Genomic DNA, 19,561 nt, shown 5'->3' on the forward strand with positions numbered 1-19,561 from the left:
AATATAGCCAGATGTCGGACACACTTGGTACTGCCCTCTGACACGACCAATGTTGCCAGTGCACTTCTTAATTTCGAAACAAAACATACGTTTTTATGAATATGTCATACTTACACCCATAAGTCGCCTGTAATGTATAAAATGCGTAAGATTTTAGCGTTTATTTATCAATTCGATAAATATCTACAGAGATCATAGATACACATAAAAAATTATTGGAAGCCACTCTTATAACTGTCTTATATCTATGTTTTTCTTCGCACATAAAAGATTATTTACATCTTAGTAAATTTTCTCCATACTGAACGTTCATGTAGAGAATCATTTTCTTGCTTAATTCTTAAAAAAATATATCCCTATTGACAATGTTAATACCCAATGCAAGGTTTTTGTACAAAGGGTACAATGTCAAACTCTCCGTTGCGTGATTTTTCGGACACCCTGTATATTAAAAATGTTAGTTATAACTCTTAAACTAAATTATGTTAGATTGCTAATAAATTTTAATATTTTAAATATTAAACTGTCTCGTTTCGTTTGTAATCAAGGGTACCCGGGTTCGATATCCGGTGGAGGCACACACATAGTGGTTGTTATCCCATTTTAAACTGTAGGTCCACTCCCAATGAGCCTATCTGTGCATAAAGTTGACTTAAAGGAAAAAAAACTCGAACTCATCTAGGCTTGTACAAGTGGTAAAACACACTAAAAACTCAAGTCTTAATTTCTTTGGGAGCAGGTTTAAACTTGTGAAGATACTTGACTTCCTTTTTCATTAAGAAGTGTCATTTTTTTCATCAGGTGAACACGTTTTCGCTAAAGTTCTACAAGTTGGCATTTTTAAATACATAAAATTGGATCCACATTATACTAAAGTTAAAAAATTTGCCGTACTCGTCTTGGTATTGAATAGCAGTAACGGAATTTCTCAGTAGCTGAACATCTGGGCGGATCATGAATGCGAATTGACGACGCGTAGAAGCCGGTTGCTCTGGGGAAAAGAAATTTCTGTGCCGCGTTCGAGCATCGATCCCAGGACCCCTTCGTGTGAGAGACTGAGAAACTTAAAGTGTTGGTGTACCGGGAAAGGGGAGAGGCGTTGTAGGCCGGTGACCTTTTGTTGCGTTCAAAACGGGTATTTCCTGTAGTGGATCGGCGTCGCTTTCACAGTCGAAGGGGGGTGGGGGGAGAGGTTGGCCTTTAGCGTGGGGAAAGTGGACATCCCTTCGCCATTCACATGTATCGTCTTAATGGCATTTGCTTATTCAGGATGTGTGCGTGTAGCGTGACGTCATCACACTTGTCACACGAGCACATTTTAGGTTTTCAGGTATGGTTAAGACAAACCTGCTGTTGCTTTATCCCCTACATGCTGCGTAAGGGGAGCGTGCACGGGTGGGTACAGCATATGGCATACTTGCTAATCTTAAGAATTCATGCGAAATATATATAATAGCACTCAAGTCCTCTATGGTTGAGTAATCCCTCTCTTCCTTCATCGAGTGCCAGGTGTTTCTGAATGGAATCGATAAATATACTTTGTGTTCGTTATAGTTTTACACTTTTTACAGGTTGTTGAAGAAACTCCATTTCATGCTATATATTCACATTTATTTATAATGCTAAGGATCAGTTAAAGAGCCTGGATACTGCAGTTCATACAACAATGTTCATGTCACAAATTCGAAATCCAAATTTGATAAGAGAGTACATAAAAAGAGTACAAGAGCAATAAAAGTGCATTAAAATACATTATGAATACATTGAAATCAGTGCGATCCTTATGAACGGCTAAAGTCACTACAATGGTTGACAATAAAGTTTTTTTAATATTCTTTTGTTTTAAGTTAACTTCGTGCTCAAATAGCCTAAGTGGTATCTGAACCACTAAACATGTGTCTCCACTGGGGATTGAATCTAAGACCCTTGGTTACAATACGGCAGCGTTAGACACTCTGTTGGATTTTCTGCGACAGAGTTTTTCTTTTAAGTTAGGCGTTTTTCTTATTATTATTGTGCAATAACATTGTTTTATCTTAGCCTGTGTAACTGTGGTATGCACCATGTGTACTTACTTACCTGAATATATTCTAAGAATGTGGCGATTATAAGTTTATGTATGCCATTATTATAATTTTTATTAAACTAGGGCTACACTTAAGCTTACAGTTTACTTTACATTGTTTCTGTAACTATAAGAACTGCTTTTATCCCTACATCAATTAATATGCAGACATGCCTATTTGTTTATACGTATACATAATATGGAATATTATAAATTTATATAATTGATAAACATAAGAAATAGAAGAAAATAAACGGAAGGAATGAGGTAGTCAAATATGACTAAACATTACGTTGAATTATCCTTGTAAAACCTTAATAAAAAAAATAGAAGTCTCTAGAATTATCATTGTGCGAATTTTTGAATTCGTAATACGATACGAAAATTCTCTATCCCCTAGCCAATTACCGATCTCCATTAAATATCCATTGAATCGGCATTGAATGCATCCCCTAGTGCCAATATTATAATATATGTGAGTCGAAAGACGCTGCTTATGTTTCGAAGCGTGGGACTCTAACTTCTACACATTGCGGAGGTAAATTAAGAAACTTGGAGTGACTGGTTAATGTAGCAAGGTTGGAATTTCAAGTCAACGCAGATTCACAAAGAAGAAATACTTCGAAGTCGTTTTCATTTCCTTGCAGCTGGTCGGGAGAAATTCTCTCCCAATTATTTATAGAACTCCGCCGCAGCGAGCCGCAAATTTTTCATTCCTTTGATCTTGAAATTCGTCCCATCGGAGGGCACTTAACTTATTACACAAGAGAGAAACAGTTCTTTGGAAGCACGTCCTTGGAAAAAGCTGTCTTGTGTATCTTCAGTTTGGGTTGATTGTGCCAATAATAGGGTGGATGCAGTGTGGGTGATCCTTGCCCTTGTTCGACTTCTTCCACGGTTGTTTGAGGTAGTCATGTATTTTACTTCCATAGTCATTGGCTGCTGGAAATACATCATGTGGAAGTTAAGAGATGAGGAGATATGACCTTACATGAAGCAGACTGCGGTCGAGGTATACGCCGTATACCCGTATATTCTCTGATTAACCTTACTCAATAACCTATACCTACCATTTTCGATTACTGTAGCTTTTATGTTTAAATGTGGTCATTAATAGGTAACAGATTTTAACCTTTCCAAGAATATAGCTGTTTTCATACCCATCGTTTGAGATATGTATTTCAGGACATGAAATCAAGTAAAATGAACACGCTTTGTTGCACCTTTTCGTGACATTAAAACATTTATCCCCATTTTACACCCTCTTTGATGTTTCAGCACCTTTTTATTTCCCTTTCTTTCATGTTTTGTTAAACAATTGGGCAGAAAAACAAATAATTTTCATTCTTATTGAGCAGCCATATAAAATCCTATAGTCTCATTTTGTAGAGCAGAACGAGCGCTATAAAATGATATAATATAAACTATACAGGGGTACCCACAGGGGGGGGGGGGTCATGACGCGCCTGCGTCATGGAATTTTTTTTGGGGGGGGACAAAATTTTATACCAATTCTCTATATCTTCACACAAAAATGGGCGATCGTATCGTTTGAGTGACTTGTTATTGATTTTTAGTTTTGGTTATGATGTATAGTATTTCTACCTACCTGGGGGTGATCGCAGCGATAGGGTTGAAATGAAACACCACCTCTTATGCCTTTAGAATCGGTTTGGATGGAGGGGGGCGTGGTATTCGCATCAATTCAAGGTTAGTCGAGCAGACGAACTGTGCAGAATAAAGTTGACTAACAATGGCAGTGAGCCTAAAGTATCTAAAGTAAACATATATTCCTTAAATATGTCTGTATTATACAATGACGCAACCACAGGGGCCATTGCCCCCTCAACCTTCGACGGAAGTCAATGCTAGGGCAGCAAGAGGGGACAAACATTGACGGCCAAGGGCACCTTCAGGGGAGACACAGAGGTGCAATTACCCTTTCTATTTCAAATCTTATGCAAATAAAAATTTATTTTGTAAAATTTTCTTGCTTGCTTCGCTTGCATTATCTGCTTTTCTCGTTGTCGTCAAGTTCAGAGCTGTAGCTAGGGGCGGCGGGAGTCGGCCATGGGCGTCGAATGATCTAAAAAAAAAAAGATGTAAAAGAGAGAATGCCATGGCGTCCAGTGAAATTATTTGCGCCCTATTAAATCAATATTGTTTTCAATTGCAAAAATTGGATATAAAAGTTTTCTTGCTCGCTTCGCTCGCATTCTGCTTGTTTTCTGCAATGTAATGTATTAATATGTGTTGTCCATTTGTAGGCTATTGAATAAGCTTTGAATACGTACACAATTTAGTGTTAGCTTGTTGCATATGTATTTTCTGTTTTATGTCGCTCCATGTTGAATATGTGTAAAATATATGTTGTACATGAAAGTTACACATGTATCTTCGGAATGCATTTATCATTCATTTTCTGCATTCAAAAATACAGTTTCTGTGCTTGATTATTAGCTAATGTGAAATTGACAGTGTTGAAAAAATATTTCAAATTTTTTGTCCCAAACAAATGCTTTAGCACAAACTTCTACCCCCTTTTTGCGTAATTTACGATAATAACGTTTTTGATACTACTACTACTACTACTACTGGTGGTAGTAGTAGTAGTAATAATAATAATAATAATAATAATAAAGCCATTATTATTATTATTGGTACGTTTATCCTGGTACTTGCCCCCCCCCCCCCGACAAAATTCGTGGTTGCACCTCTGGTATTATATTTTTCCGCAAATTTTGTCTGACAAAAATAATTTGAGTAATTAATTCGGCATAAACGGGGGGGGGAATGTTTTACCTTTTTGCGGGGAGTGTGTCATGGGCCTTGGGGGGCATGGGCACCCCTGAAACTATATATGGCTAATTACTAATTATGTTTATTTGCTACAGTGTTGAAAAAAGAATGTTAATGTAACTGCTTTAAACCTGAATAAAGGCAATTTAGCAGCACCTTTTTGAAAACATTTTCAGAACCTTTTTTTCCCCTTTCCGACCATAATTTTGCACCTTAAAATCCGTTCTCATTACTATGCTTGATTCATTTTTTTTTTATTTTAAGAATACCTTCGCTAGACCTCTTTTATGTCAAGTATCATCATCATCATCACTATTCTACTATCAATGGCATGTTTTCTAGAATTTTAATGATTTCAGCCATATATTTAATGGAAACATAATCCCAAATTAATGGAAACATGGTCCCTACTTAAAGTTGCACGAAACTTAGCGTACACCCTGTGAAAATTTCGGGGCTACGGCACTGGCATAACTGACCAACTCTCTCGCCTTCTTAAACCCGAAGGTTTATGGCTGCAGCAACACAAGCCTTCCATCTGTCCCTATCCTGGGTAAGATCAATCCAATCTTGTCCATCCTTACAGATTTCCTTTAGGCCCATCTCAACGTTATCTCTCCATCTTCGTCTTGGCCTTTCTACAGATCTCTTACCATCAGGTTTCCCGACAAGAAACTGTAAACTCTTCTTTCCTCTCCCATTCGTACCACATGGCCTGCCCATCTGTCTTCTTGATTTAATTATTCGAATAATATCTGGACATGAATACAAATTGTGCAGTTGTAAATTATGTAACTTTCTCCGCTCACCTGTCTCCTCATCTTTTTTAGGTTCAAATATTTTTCTAAGGACTTTATTTTCAAATCCTCTTAATTTATGATCCTCTTTTAATGTAAGGGACCAAGTTTCACATTACTGATATGAAGGTACAATTTAATGTAAGGTAACACATTCAATACCAGTCAAATTGTCCATAACTATGTTCGTCAATCAGTCTAGTCTACACAATGTGTAGTTAGAAAATTGAGATAAAACGCAGGGGGTAATATTTGCATTAGGAATTTTAAATAATAAAAAAGAAGATAATCAACATATCGGTTGTCAGTTTCCATGATATTGTTTATGCAGCCAACTTTTCGCTTTGCTTTGAAAAATCTAAGTAAAAACCAAATTTCGCTATTAATTTTGAGGCACCCTGTAGAGAGGGAAGGGACTTCGTATTCAACGTAAAAATGACGAAATTGCAGGAAAGTTCAGCATGTCAAATGGCTATCACGTTTACTCAAATAACTACCGTAAGAAATGTTTGCCGTGAAAACGTAATAGCATATCGTGTCATGTTCTTTTCTGATCTATTATGTGTAGTAACATTAAAAATCCTGGTACTTTTAGCATCTGATAACATAATAATTTTACCATAACCATTTTACAATAAAAAAGTTGTCCTGGTAACACTGCGCTCTTCATTGTGTCAGGGAGAGGTGTAAGGGGAATGAGATTCCACTTTTGAAGCATGATGCATCGCAGCGCAAAGATTCCAGCGATGACGCAGTACTCTGGCAACTATTTATATGTGATCGTTTCGGTCCCCCATTCTTCACCTGAATAAAAGCAGCTGCCACCTGAATAAATGCAGCCGCCACGGACTGACCGACCTCAGTGGCGTAGTGGTTAGCGCAACGTACTACGAAGCCCAACATCCCAGCCCCAGGTTCGAATTCTGGGACAGTATGGATGTATCATTGTGTTTCTTCTCTCCTCCATTTATCACTTCATCATCATTCAACTTCATCTTCAGAGAAAACAGAAAAATGCGCTCACCATTAATGTTTCTGCTGTGCAATTTTTTTTTGGATTACACTAAATCCAAAGTTCCATTTCACTTCAAAAACCTCTTTTCTAAATAGCTACTCCCACAAATTACTTTAAGAAACTGAGAATTTAGTTCAACATTCTCCTTCGCTAATGAAAACCAGAAGTACTTTATGCTTTTATAATGACAGAGAACATGCCTGAATGCGTACTAACGATGAAGTCGTAACATTCTTCCGTCCTGCCTCTAACCATAAGAAACCTTGGGTTGGGGATTAAAAAGTTATGAATGTTCCGACTAAATCTGGTAGCTTTACTCTTGCACCTCTGAAATTCCTGGCACAAAATTATTCACGATTTTTTCTTAAAAACACATGATTCTTTCTAGGGTCAAAAATCGAGATTGTATTCTGAAATGCGAAATGTTGATTTTTTGGTTTAAATCATAGAGATTTTTGTTGAGCTGCTCTAAAAGTTGTTTAAGGTAATGAAGTGATTGAAGAAGTAGACAAGACTTCAAATACTTTGTGGTCAAGAGCAGTGCTCGAAGTGGAAATTCCTATCTAGGGGATGCTTGGTCGAGTTTGCGGATGCCTGGATGTAAATGTACAGTCAATGACACTTCTGGGTTGTAATGATCCCATACGCTTTCAGTGGGAGCATCACAACCCACAAGTGTCCGTGACTGTACATGAGGACAATGGAAAAGGTGGTGTGATGCTTATGCAAATCATTCAAACGGGGGATGCTTTAGGAAAATTTTGTTAGCTCGGGATATAATTCCGTCGCGTTCACCCCACTTCGAGCACTGGGCAAGGTTTTATCGATTTTATTACGACGACATTTTCGGTTGTTTTTTGTAACACTTGGGTGCTTTCCAAAGCCGAGCTATTGCATTTGTTTCAGGCGAAAACTTGATTTTCCATCTGTTCCGAGCCCATCATGTGCTATAGATGGAGAGAGATATTGACCTGAGTTTTTCATATAACAGTTGGAGCAGGGGTAGAAAAATCTTATACTAATTCAGGCGCCATTCCCTTTTTCTCAAGAGAGAGCCTTTTTTTCCCTGAAAAATATGGCCTAAGAAAGTCATGAATCCAACCAAGATGAAGCTACACATTTTGAAATATGATCTTACCTAGGTATATCAGTTAATTTATGAATTAATAAAGATTTGATTAAAAGTAATTCATTCTTGCAACGGAGTGGCCTCCTATAAGAAAGCTCTACCGGTAGCAGTATGAATAACTATGCAATGCATTCTTATACGTATATAGAGCTTACTCTATCATATCGGGGCAGATTTTAAAGATCGGCAAGCGACAGTGAAAAAATTATAATAGCATTGTGATTTAATTATGCACGTGATACAGAAAACGCACAAACATTAAAAAACACACTGTACTAGTTATTTTAAAAAGGTAATGAAAATTTCCATGAGCGAACTCGAAATATTTTTAAAATACATATTCTTTAGCACTGTATTTGACAATTCAAACCCCTGCCATGGAGTAACTTCAGATTATGATTTGAGAAAAATATATGTATTGTAGTCAGTGATGTGCATCTGCGCGTAAACAAGGATAGTCTACATTCTACACATAGACTATTTTACACACGTAGATGACAATGTAAACAACATAGCGAAAGGTGATAACTTAGCAAAGGGCGCCGTGGAAGTAAAACAAAATTATACTGTGTATCAGTTGCTGATGTGTGAGGAGAACTTTTCATACTCTTTCTTCCAAATTCGAACAATTTCTCACCTAGGAAGAAACCTAATATAGGAAATATTCTAGTGTTTTATGGGGAAAAGACCACTCTTGCCTCACGACTGCCATCTGTTGTTGTTTTTTGCATACTATTTATCTTCTTCCATAGTTGATGATAGAAGAGAAGAGGAATTTTGTTGTAAATATGATTCTTTTCATTTCGTTAGGAACCAATATAGTTGAAAATGTAACTTTTCTTTCATGAAACCGTTGAAAATGCACTCTAGATTGTCTACGTAGTTTATGTAAACTACAACCCAATGTAATGTACGCGTAGACTACGTGTAGACAACGCATGTAGACGTAAACTTCTAGTCTACGGCACATCACTGATTGTAGTACTGAACAGCCTACCACAACCAAGCTTCGAGCGGGAGATGTTTGAATTACAACGTGTGATCTTCGCGTGTTAAGATTGTAGCGACGTGAGTTTCCTTTTTAAACACAGTACGTTCTTCGCTTCTTCTTCATACCTCTTCAATTCTCCACACTTTCTTTCCTCCCCCCTTCCACTCCCTGTTATTGATGGATCAGAAAAGGGTTCCTCTTTCTTGCTGCCATTCAGGGGAATTAATTTAAATATTTTTGTAAGAAGTTGTCACCCGTTTGAACCAAGATTCGTCGTGTTGCACGACCGTGGATGCCCCCTTCAAACCAGTTAGCACGTATGAAGTATTGAGAGGGTTCAGCGTCTTTGAAAGGGGGAACGGGTTCGAGACCGGACTGCGAGAGTCCTCAGTTCGAGCCTCGGTTGTGCCAGGGATGGATGAGTTCTGGTGGTCTACTTTCACGGAGGCGTTCTTGTCTTTGCAGGGTTCGAATCTCCCCGCTGGCAAGACGAACGGGGCCGTTGCGAAGCAGGACCCAAAGCCGGTGGAATGCAATCTCTGCCACAGGAAGTTCAAGAACATTCCCGCGCTCAATGGGCACATGCGACTGCATGGAGGCTACTTCAAGAAGGTGAGTATTATTATTATTATTATTATTATTATTTATCAGGTGAAGAATGGAGGACCGAAACCACCCGAAGATAAATATGGTAGAAATCATATTCCGCCTAATACATAATATATTATTTCATTATTAAAGAAAGGGTAACTTTCAAACCACCCGAAGATAAATATGGTAGAAATCATATTCCGCCTAATACATAATATATTATTTTATTATTAAAGAAACTGTAACTTTCAAATAAAAAAGACGTAACATTATATCCAATTCATCAACCTAATAAAATACAAATAATTGCCCCTATCTTCAAATTAAATGGAATAATAATAACAAAAACAGATGGAAAAATTAATCATATTAAAATAGCGCCACCAACAATGGATAATAGTAATAAGCCTAATATACCCTTAAATATACCCCAACCCCCATCATCAGAAAAAAATTGGAATGAAATACCTCTATAAGATTTACCAACTAAGTAATAATTCAACCGAAAGCTATAAGATATAGTTATACCAGTAGAAATCCACAATAAAATAAATATTACTAAATTAAAAGAAGATATACTTAATATTTCCAAAACTAAATCCTTAGAATAAAATCCAGCCAAAAATGGTATACCACACAAAGCAAGGGTGTCTACCAAATTAAAAATTCTAAAAGTCTTGACTTTTTCTTGACTTAAGAAAATATATATTTTTATTTATTGAAAACCCCCTACCACAAGGGAATCCCGTAGATAGAATTGATCTCCAGGGGGGGCTCACGGATTATCAGGGGGGCTTTGTAAACCAAGTCCACTTTTCAAAAATTTAACAGTGTTTAATGAAGGTAAATTATGTGTGTGTATGTGGGGGGTCATTAAGTAATACAAAAATTATAAATATCATACAAGTACTACATTATCTAAATCTTTTTAAACATCTCTTGAAGCGTTAATTGACTGATACTGAAATCATCAGTTCCATACCCCATACTATCTTAGATGATACAGATATTTATATCACACAAAAAGAAATGCACAATATTCAATCACAGTGCTTACAGTACACCCCCGCCCGAAGCAATGAAACTCATCTTCGTTCCCAAAACTTGAGAGATGTTCACCTTTTATGGAGATGCGAAGGGTATTTACATGGTGACATCAAAGGCACAGATTTCTGTCTAAACGGAAAGTCGCAACAGGGACAGTGAAGCTCCCCTATGAAAGAACTTACAAAGTCTAGATAATTTTCTAAATACTTGCAGCTACTTAGACTTCAGCTCATTGAGCGAATGTAATAGCCTCTGTTCATGGTCTGTGGATTTATCCTTGTGAGCTGTCTACATTTTCACTCTTCAAACAAAATTATACAAAATAGTTTTACCTAATGTCAAGGTGCCCCCTGACCCCGGCCACAAAGCCGGTTAAGATGAAAACTGAAGCTGTACTTTAATAAGAGATTTAGACTTGCTTTCTATTAATGCATGTAAAAATTAATGCTTCAGACTTCATGCTTATGGGGAATATCCACATAACTTTCTTTAATATTTTTACAAAACTTCACTCATACAAGAATGAAATTCTTAAGAAACAATGCGAACAAATCTTAACCACAACTCAATACTATTTTAGATTTCAAAATATTCAATTTTATCAAATCCCAGTAAAGGGATATAACAATGCAAGTTCACTACACTGTAAATAAGCATAATTTCTTGACTTTTTCTTGACATTCTTGACTGGTAGACACTCTGTAATACGGTTACAATTTAAGTCATACAATATTTCATTTGTATGCTGTTCAGGAAAAGCACTTCAATCAAAACCTGCGATCTCCTGTTGCTTTTATTTAAGTCACACTGAATCAATTAAAGAAAATGAGGATAAATTTATATTGGGCGTGTGTAAAGATCCTTAACAATGATGATCCAACATGCCTGTAATGTTCCTATTGAAAGAATTGTCACATAAATAACTGTCTGCTGAAAAATTTTATTCATTGACTTAAGTGCTTGTTCCCGAACACCCTAGATTTAATACAATATTAATACAAATAATGGCTTGATGCCCTATTGTACGACTAGCATATTTGCTGCAGAATAAGTGTCAATATAGTAAAATAATATGATTGATTTTTCATTGTGGACACATAGGCTAGGTTTGCCCTCCCCTCCAACACGAATCCGGGTTCGAATCCCAGCCTGAGCATGAGTGTTCTTCGTGAGTGTCCGTTCATCAATTTCATCATATCATCACTCATCCTCAACGTCACGATTAGCCAAAAGTTTCAGATAAGCGAAGATAAATAAACCAAATCAATCAATCAAAGTTATTCTTGCCCTTCACACAACACGGTGATAAGCTCCTTAACGAAAATAAAACTGAAGACAGAGCCCTAACAAGGAAATAATATTGTCTGTTAAAAACTTCTTTTTAGAACTAATGCAGTCATAGATCCCTTAACAAGAACTAAAATTATACTGAAGAAAAGATTCTCTCCGGCTATGGACCAGTTGAGTTGTATTTTGAAGCTCGGTGCATTTTCATATTTAGATTACGTTAATTTGCGTTACGTAACACTACCTTAATTACTTTAAATCACCTGGTCGATAGCCCGAGAGAATCTTATCACCATTCGCCGCGAGGAAAGTTCTGGACTTACTTAAAATTATGCCATTCTCCAAGAATAAATTCTCCCTACCCTAGAGGCTGTAGGACCCCACGACCCCACTGAGGATTATAATGATCATGGTTCCAGGCGCCAGTCTCTCGTTATCCTGCAAGAAAACAGTTGCAGGGATATACTACGTGAAAGTGAGATTGACATTTGGATGCCTTCCCAGGTCACCACTTACACGTCCAGTAAAATAACATGAAAATTACAACTACAACTGTATTTTATTAGTTTATGCAGAATGGTGCATTTAGACATGGAAAAAGCCAGTTTCAATAGTTTTTGCCAAATGAAATAAGTTTATATATAATGAAACAATATGCAACTGTAGAATTTACAATGTTTTTATTTCGTTTATGTTATAGTACTAATTTATGCGAATTTGCAACATCGCAGGAAATCCATGAAATAAATTAATCAATGTTATTTGTAGGAGATTAGAGGTAAATCTCCGTCTGGGTATTTGTATCCCCACTTTCTGCTTGTAAATATAACGCGGGGGTGAGGGATGCAATTAATATTACCCAGGGATAGAGTCCTGCATGAGACCACTTTCCCTCGCTCGTGCTCGTTCGAGTCTCTCACGCTCGAGAGAATATCATTTTAATAGTTTCAGAATGTAGTTTCAGCCCACAATCATCTATTTCATCTTCATATATCACTGTGTAATGGTAAGATAAACTAAGCTACATTTTAACATGGAGATGATGACTATCTTCACTTAAGTTTCGATTTGACTGCGTCTTTCACTTCACGATCCATATTTGAGTTCTCAATTCCGTACGCTAACTAGCGTCGTCCGTGCGAACTATTGGCGTTCGAGCGAAATCCTCTTCCTACAGCACTCTACCCAGGGGGTTCATCATTTTTGTAAACCACTTTCATATAACACCATTTTCAGGATTCTATACACTAGAAATAGTAAACCTAATAAATACAGTTATCTTCGTCATTCCTTTTATAAACACTAAATCTTCCACAAACATAATTCTATATCGTTCAGCATCTAAGAAAATAACAATATTTCATGAAGGTTTTCACATTTTGAAATCCACTAATGTGCGACGGAAAGCTGAATGTATGAAGTGCATTAGTACAAATATAATTTATTTTGCCATACGTAGTGAATACATTTGCATTGATTTTTAATAAAGCCGTATTTGCAATTGTGCACTTTCAGGAGGAGAATGGGGCAAGTTAGGTAGGTTCTTAATTGTACATAAAAAACACGCTGCGTGTATAACCTGATATTTCACAAGCAATCATTGGAGAGCCCCCCCCCCAAAAAAAAAAACTATCCGTGAAAATACCACCCTACTACATACATACATGCGTCCTGAAAATATTTGAGAATAACTTCTTTAATGGAACACGTCGAATAGTGGTTTAAACTATGGAAATGTTATGTGCTAAAAAATAACGTAGAAATGATCCCAACACACAAAACTTCAAAATACAATATGAGATGCATACCTTGAAGTAAATATTTTTTTTATCACATTTAATAAATTGTTTTAAATTGATTTTCCTTCGCAGAATTTACACTTTTGTTGATTCTTGGTGTTGAAAGTAGAAGATTTGAACACAAATGTAATTTTCAATAACAAATGAACGTTGAAATTCCTTTTCACCAAGGAGCAACTTATAATGAATGTAATAGTTTGGTTGAATTGATTATTTTCTTCACTTTTCTGACACTTTTGGCTAATCGCAAAGGCGAAGATGATTGATGATAAAATGAGATAGATGAAGGAAAAATCGCAATATGTAAACAACACAACACGAGCCTCACAAAGGATTATACTGGCTGTAATTTCAGACGCCAGAGCCCCGCTAGTCTGCAAAATGCAGTCGAGGGTATACTACGTGGAAGGGAGGTTGATGATTGGCTGTCTGCAAGAAGTATCACTCCTTACACCCTGAATGTAATAGTTACTTATTAAGTAAGAAAACAAATTCAAAATATGCGGTTGCATAACTTCTGCAATCCTATTTTTGATACATTCGTCGACGTGGTATAAAATATCACTCTCGTTATTGCTTCTTGATATTACGTTATTTTTTAATTTTAAAAAATATGACTATTTTCAAGATAGTTTTTAACGGGATTTTAAAGCATGTGCAATTTCGAATCAGATTAGCTCTAGGCATCATTTCGGGGTAGTTTAAAATTCCCAAACTTACTTCATCTACATGCCATCCCCCAAAGACTCGCTAATTCTGTTGCTGGATTAATTTCAATAGAACAACGTGATCTACCTATTGTACCTTTTACCTTTTCATATCAGAAATCGAGGATTCTTTTCCTCAATTTCTTGCGATAATTGCTATTGCTGATAGGATAAAAACAATGATGCTGAGTTTCTTAGCGAAAACTGATCCCTCCCTCACGTGATAGAGATCGTTACTTGCGCACGTGAGTCTCAGAAGTTGGCCTTTTTTGTACATTTTCTTTTCTGTTATACATCAAAAAGTGATCAAAATAAAAGTCATGCATTGGACCAACATCTCGTTTTAGTGTCTGTAAGGGCCTCCCAGATGGCGTGATGGTAACGTGGTAACCTCGTAATCAATGGGGTCAAGGGTTTGATTCCCGGTGCTGGCACATTGTGGTTCGGTTCCCACTTTCAAACGACATAACTGTAGCATCTCCCCCTTTCAGTCATATCATCCTTACAGGCTCTTTGGCACACCAATGCAGATCTCGACTGAAGGTTAAGGGCTCGTGTCTTGGTCTGGATATGGACGTTTCTTTGTGAGCGCCCCTTATCAGTTCCATATATTCAACATCATCGTCGGTATTAGCCAAAAGCATAGGCCTGTGCACGGGAGGGAAATCTCGGCACTAATATTGTCAATTAGAAATTCAGTGTAATTGATTTTTATAACTGTTAATAAACAATAGTATACTCTTTAAAAATACATAAGCATTTTCAACCCGATGGAAATTACAAGAAAATAAGAGCCATTAGTTCTTATGTAACTGGGTGTGTCAAGGACAAAGTGTTTAGAACTCTTGAACCAAGTGAACAAAGACTAACATTGTAGGCTATGATATTTTATTAACACTGCAGTTCATTCTATTGTTGGACCAACAGTGTTTCATATGATGTCCAATATTTGTAAATGTATGTGCTTTCAATTCGCAAGCATGTATGTAGTGAAAGTTTTATTTTAAGAACAGATGTGAATTTTGTTTAGACCCGTCTTTCCTTTACTTGGGGTAAATATGAGTTCTATTTCCACATCAGAGGTTTCACATGTACAGTATATAATTACTATTAAAATTATATGTACACAGGCATGGGTTTACTACTTTTTTGCAAGCAGAGCGATCAAGGCCGTGATAATGATGCCATAATACTCTTTATATTTTAGATGTGTTCAGCTTGATTTTTTATTTTATTTTTGAACGTTATTCTTTTCTTCTAGGACTCGGAGGCTAAGAAATCAGAAAAGAAGGACATGTCTGGTCCTCCACTCCAGACTGCCAGCATGAGTGTTCGCGCCCTCATAGAGGAGAAGATAATACAGAAGAGGATCACAAATCCCCAGCTCACCCATTTACATAATTATTCAGGTTAGTTTACAAGATTCTATTATCTAATTCAGTTGAAAAATGCAATGTTTCTGCGGTTCCTTGGTATATAATGGAAAACAGGTCAACAGTAATTTAATATTGGAATGCTTATTGTATGGAACGTGTTAATGTCCTATACGACGGCCATACTGGAAGTAATGAGCAACAATTTTTTTAAAAAAATCAGAATCCATCAATGCACGCAAACAAAGTAAATCATCGCAAAATACTTTACTGAACACGTCGAGGTGACGTCATTAGCTTCTATCGCATGAGTGTAGGCAGTTGTTTCAAAATGGCTGACAGTGATGTTTCGTTTCGACAACGTGCTGTGATTGAAATCCTTAAAGCGTGAATTCCTGCTGCTGAAATTCAGAAGAGACTTCAGCGTGCGTATGGAGATGTATGCGTGGGTGCTAGCAGTGTTATAAGATGTGTAATATATTTTAAAGATAGAAACACGAGCATCAAAGATCAGCCTCTGAGCGGTTGCCCACGAACTGCCTCCACGGAATGCAACATGGAAAGAGTTGAAAACATAATTAAAGAATACAGACGGATCACTGTGGATACAATTGCAGCAATGCTTGAAATAGGACACAGTGAGTGCAGGAAATGATTGCAAGGTTAGGCTATTTATTGTCGCTGCCATAAATGCTCACCGTTTTATCCAAACACTTCACAAGCACCGTCGTGCATTGTGGGATAAACGTTCTGGAAAGAAAATCATCCTTCCAACACGATAATGCACGCCCGCACTCTGCTCAGTTCACCAGGGAGGAAAATGGGGTGGAAACGTCTCTCACCCTCCCTACAGTCCCGACATGGCACCCTCCGACTATCATTTGTTCGGTTTTGTGAAGGAACAGTTACGAGACCAAGGCTACTAGATGGCGGAGGACATACAGAAAGCAGTGCGTTAGTATCTGCAAGCAGCTGGAACAGAGTTTTACCGTAAGGGTATTTTCAAGCTTCCAGAAAGGTGGGAAGAATGTATACAAAGAAATAGAGACTTTATTGAAGAATAAAGAAAAGTATGTAGATTATGATGTAGTATGTTTTTCTTTAATAAAACCGGAACTCTGCTCATGAAAAATTGTTACTCATTACTTTCAGTATGCCCCTCGTATGTAAACAAAATCACTCACTAAATATTGTTATTGCAATAGTATAATTCACAGGTGAGTCCATTTCTTTCATTCAATCCATTCATTCATATTATACGAGGAATTTTAATAAACACTGGTATAAATTCAAGTTGAGTGTTAATAGTGTCTAGTGGTGTGTAAAGAATGCTGTTAAATTTCAGTGAGAAATGTTAACTAAGCAGTAATTCTTGGAAGCTAGCATGTTTTTGTGTGTGCAGGACAATTCAATAGAAATAAAGACAATACAGAACATTTTTGTGGATTCTTGTGTTGCCACTAGCAATGCTGTGTCAGCAAGAATTGATTTGGCTCCACTGACTTTCATTCACCATTTCCCCCCTTCACAGTAGTATGACATTTTTGCTAGTTAATTTGAAATTTCCATAGTGAATTATTTATCAATATTGTGCCTTTTTCTTCCTATGTCCTTATTTTTGCTGCAAAACACAGTTTCTGATAAGAGAATTACCAGATTTTCTTTATTCTGTCTTTTTGCAGCAAATTCAGTAGGAGTATCAAGTGAATCGAATACTCATCACACCAACACAGCCACCTTCCAGTCCTCAACTACAGCACCTCAGCAGTATCCTGGAACCCCACCAGGATCAGTTGCGAATCAAGATACGGAGTCAAAGGTGACAGTCACATCTTCCTCTTCGCCTGCACCGGCATTTGTCGTCCCTGCAGCACCAGTGTCCAATGAGAAGACCCGTCGACACTCAGATTCGGAACACTTTGTCCCCCCTCATGCCCCACAGGATGTTGCGCTGGTCGAGTTACTCAAACGGAAAGCGGTGAAAAGGGTTCAGCGGACATCCTCAGATCCAGGAAATCCTGGTTCGCAGCAGCTTCAGCTCAATCTTCCAGTGGAGGTGCAGCAGCCAGTTACATCCTCATATTCGGGAGACAATTACGGACTTGGTAGTGTCACGTACCAAACGGAAGATGGGGGATACTTCTCGCCAAGTCTCCAAGAAGATGTGTTCCAGCAGGTTCCAGACTCCATGTTGCTCCAGGGGGTTGATGCAGCTCAATTGTCAGCTCTGGACAGCTCCCAGCTTGCTGACACTATACAGGTAAATATGATCTTTGTAGTTGTATTTCTATTGATGAAAGAGCACTAACAAGAAACACCCATGACTAGCCTGGGATTCGAACCTGGAAACTTTGGTGGCAAGATTGAAAGCACTTAACGTGTTCAACCACCGAGCTGTTGTATTATAATAGTAGATGCTTATCGATGTCTTCAGATTTTCATCTCTATAAGTGTGAATGCAGCAAAACAGGTAGATATATTTTCAGTGATGAAGCATCATTACTAATATGGAATGAAGTTTTCAATGTGTTCTATGTGTATTATTAGTTTTATGCACATGGAAGATTTATTACAGCAGAATTATGGACATATATTGTTCTTTAGTCACTTTTACTCCTTTTCTGTTGCTTTTATCCATGGACCTGTATTATTCAGCTCATTATGAGTCACCTTTCTTTATTGCTGCTGCTTTTATCCATGATAATCTTGGGTAAAATTCTGCTGTGGAAACAACAATGAAGTTTCAAACGTAGTAACATGCGTAGAGATGTTTACGAATTTTGTAAGGGTACAGAATGATAAAAATAGCCATGCATATACTACTATATAAGCAAACAGAATATATCAGGAAGGTATTCATCATGTCACATTAGAAGATAAACTTGTTTGTAAACCAGTAACTTTATTTTGGTCTCCTTATTAGTAATATAATTACCACAAATGTACATAGCAGTAATCTTGATAGTGTTCACTAATTATAGTATTATTATGCATAGTATTATAACTAGGGATATGACGAAGCTAAAAATTTACCGATGCCGATGAACTCACCTATAATTTTTGGAACAGATGCCGATATTTAACCGATTCCGATACATAACAGAAATGGGATGTTATTTTCAGCATGACAAAAATAAATTTGCTATGTACATTTCTATTGCATATCATATGTATATACATATACACGGTGACTGGTAATTAGATGTATTCCCTGAAAGGGGTTAAAGTAGAGACAATTTGCAATAAATTTGACCATAACATACCCCGTCCGAAAATTAGTAGTTTTCGAGATAATCGAATACCTATTGTTTTTTTAAAAAAATGACAATTTTCCACATAAAAAGACGAATTGAGAAAAAACAGCTCATTGTATGGCACATATTTCAGCGTTTTCTGATAGCTAACAAATAAGTGGTTCATTGAAGAAAAAAAGTTTTTCCCAAATAACAATCACATGTAAGTACCGGGTGGGTCTAAACTTACAAGTGATGATAAAAAAATGCACTCTTAGTTTACTTGGCAACGTATTAATAACAAAAATGGTATGACACGAAGCGTACAAATTACTTTAATTACTTCCTTGTGTCATCTGCTATCCAACAAGGTACAAATGTTGCTAACATTCACATTTGTGTACAAGAAATAATACTTCATTCATCTTCATGTGAATGGAATCAATGAACAATACAATTAAAGAACATTACACGTCTTGCTCAAAGTGGGCACCTCCATTACGAATGCAGGCACGCAGGTTTTTACGGACATTTGGTCTTGTAACTCGTGATGTGATGGTGTCTTTGATGTATTGACCAGCTGTTAAGTACCTTTACCCTGAGTTCTTCTTGCGAGTTTACCAGTGTCTTGTAAACTAAGTCTTTCATGTGGCTCCAAATGTAAAAGTCGCAAGGCATCAAATCGGGAGATCGAGCTGGGCAGTCATCATGCTGATAAATCATGTCAC

At 37.1% G+C, this 19,561-nt stretch overlaps 1 protein-coding gene across 4 annotated transcripts in view; it reads left to right on the plus strand.

Annotated features, from left to right (window-relative positions):
- Positions 1 to 19,561, plus strand: part of LOC146000385 (uncharacterized) — an 891,759-nt gene that overhangs the window by 835,583 nt on the left and 36,615 nt on the right. For all 4 annotated transcript variants that reach the window (XM_083137967.1, XM_083137965.1, XM_083137966.1 and 1 more), the window contains exons 9-11: positions 9,262 to 9,408; positions 15,489 to 15,636; positions 17,283 to 17,860. In XM_083137967.1, the coding sequence (XP_082994093.1) occupies positions 9,262 to 9,408; positions 15,489 to 15,636; positions 17,283 to 17,860 (873 nt within the window). The remainder of the gene's footprint in view (positions 1 to 9,261; positions 9,409 to 15,488; positions 15,637 to 17,282; positions 17,861 to 19,561) is intronic.

The sequence above is a fragment of the Lepisma saccharinum genome, chromosome 16 (assembly GCF_977018435.1).
Source record: "Lepisma saccharinum chromosome 16, izLepSacc3.1, whole genome shotgun sequence".
Taxonomy (NCBI): Eukaryota; Metazoa; Arthropoda; class Insecta; order Zygentoma; family Lepismatidae; genus Lepisma; species Lepisma saccharinum.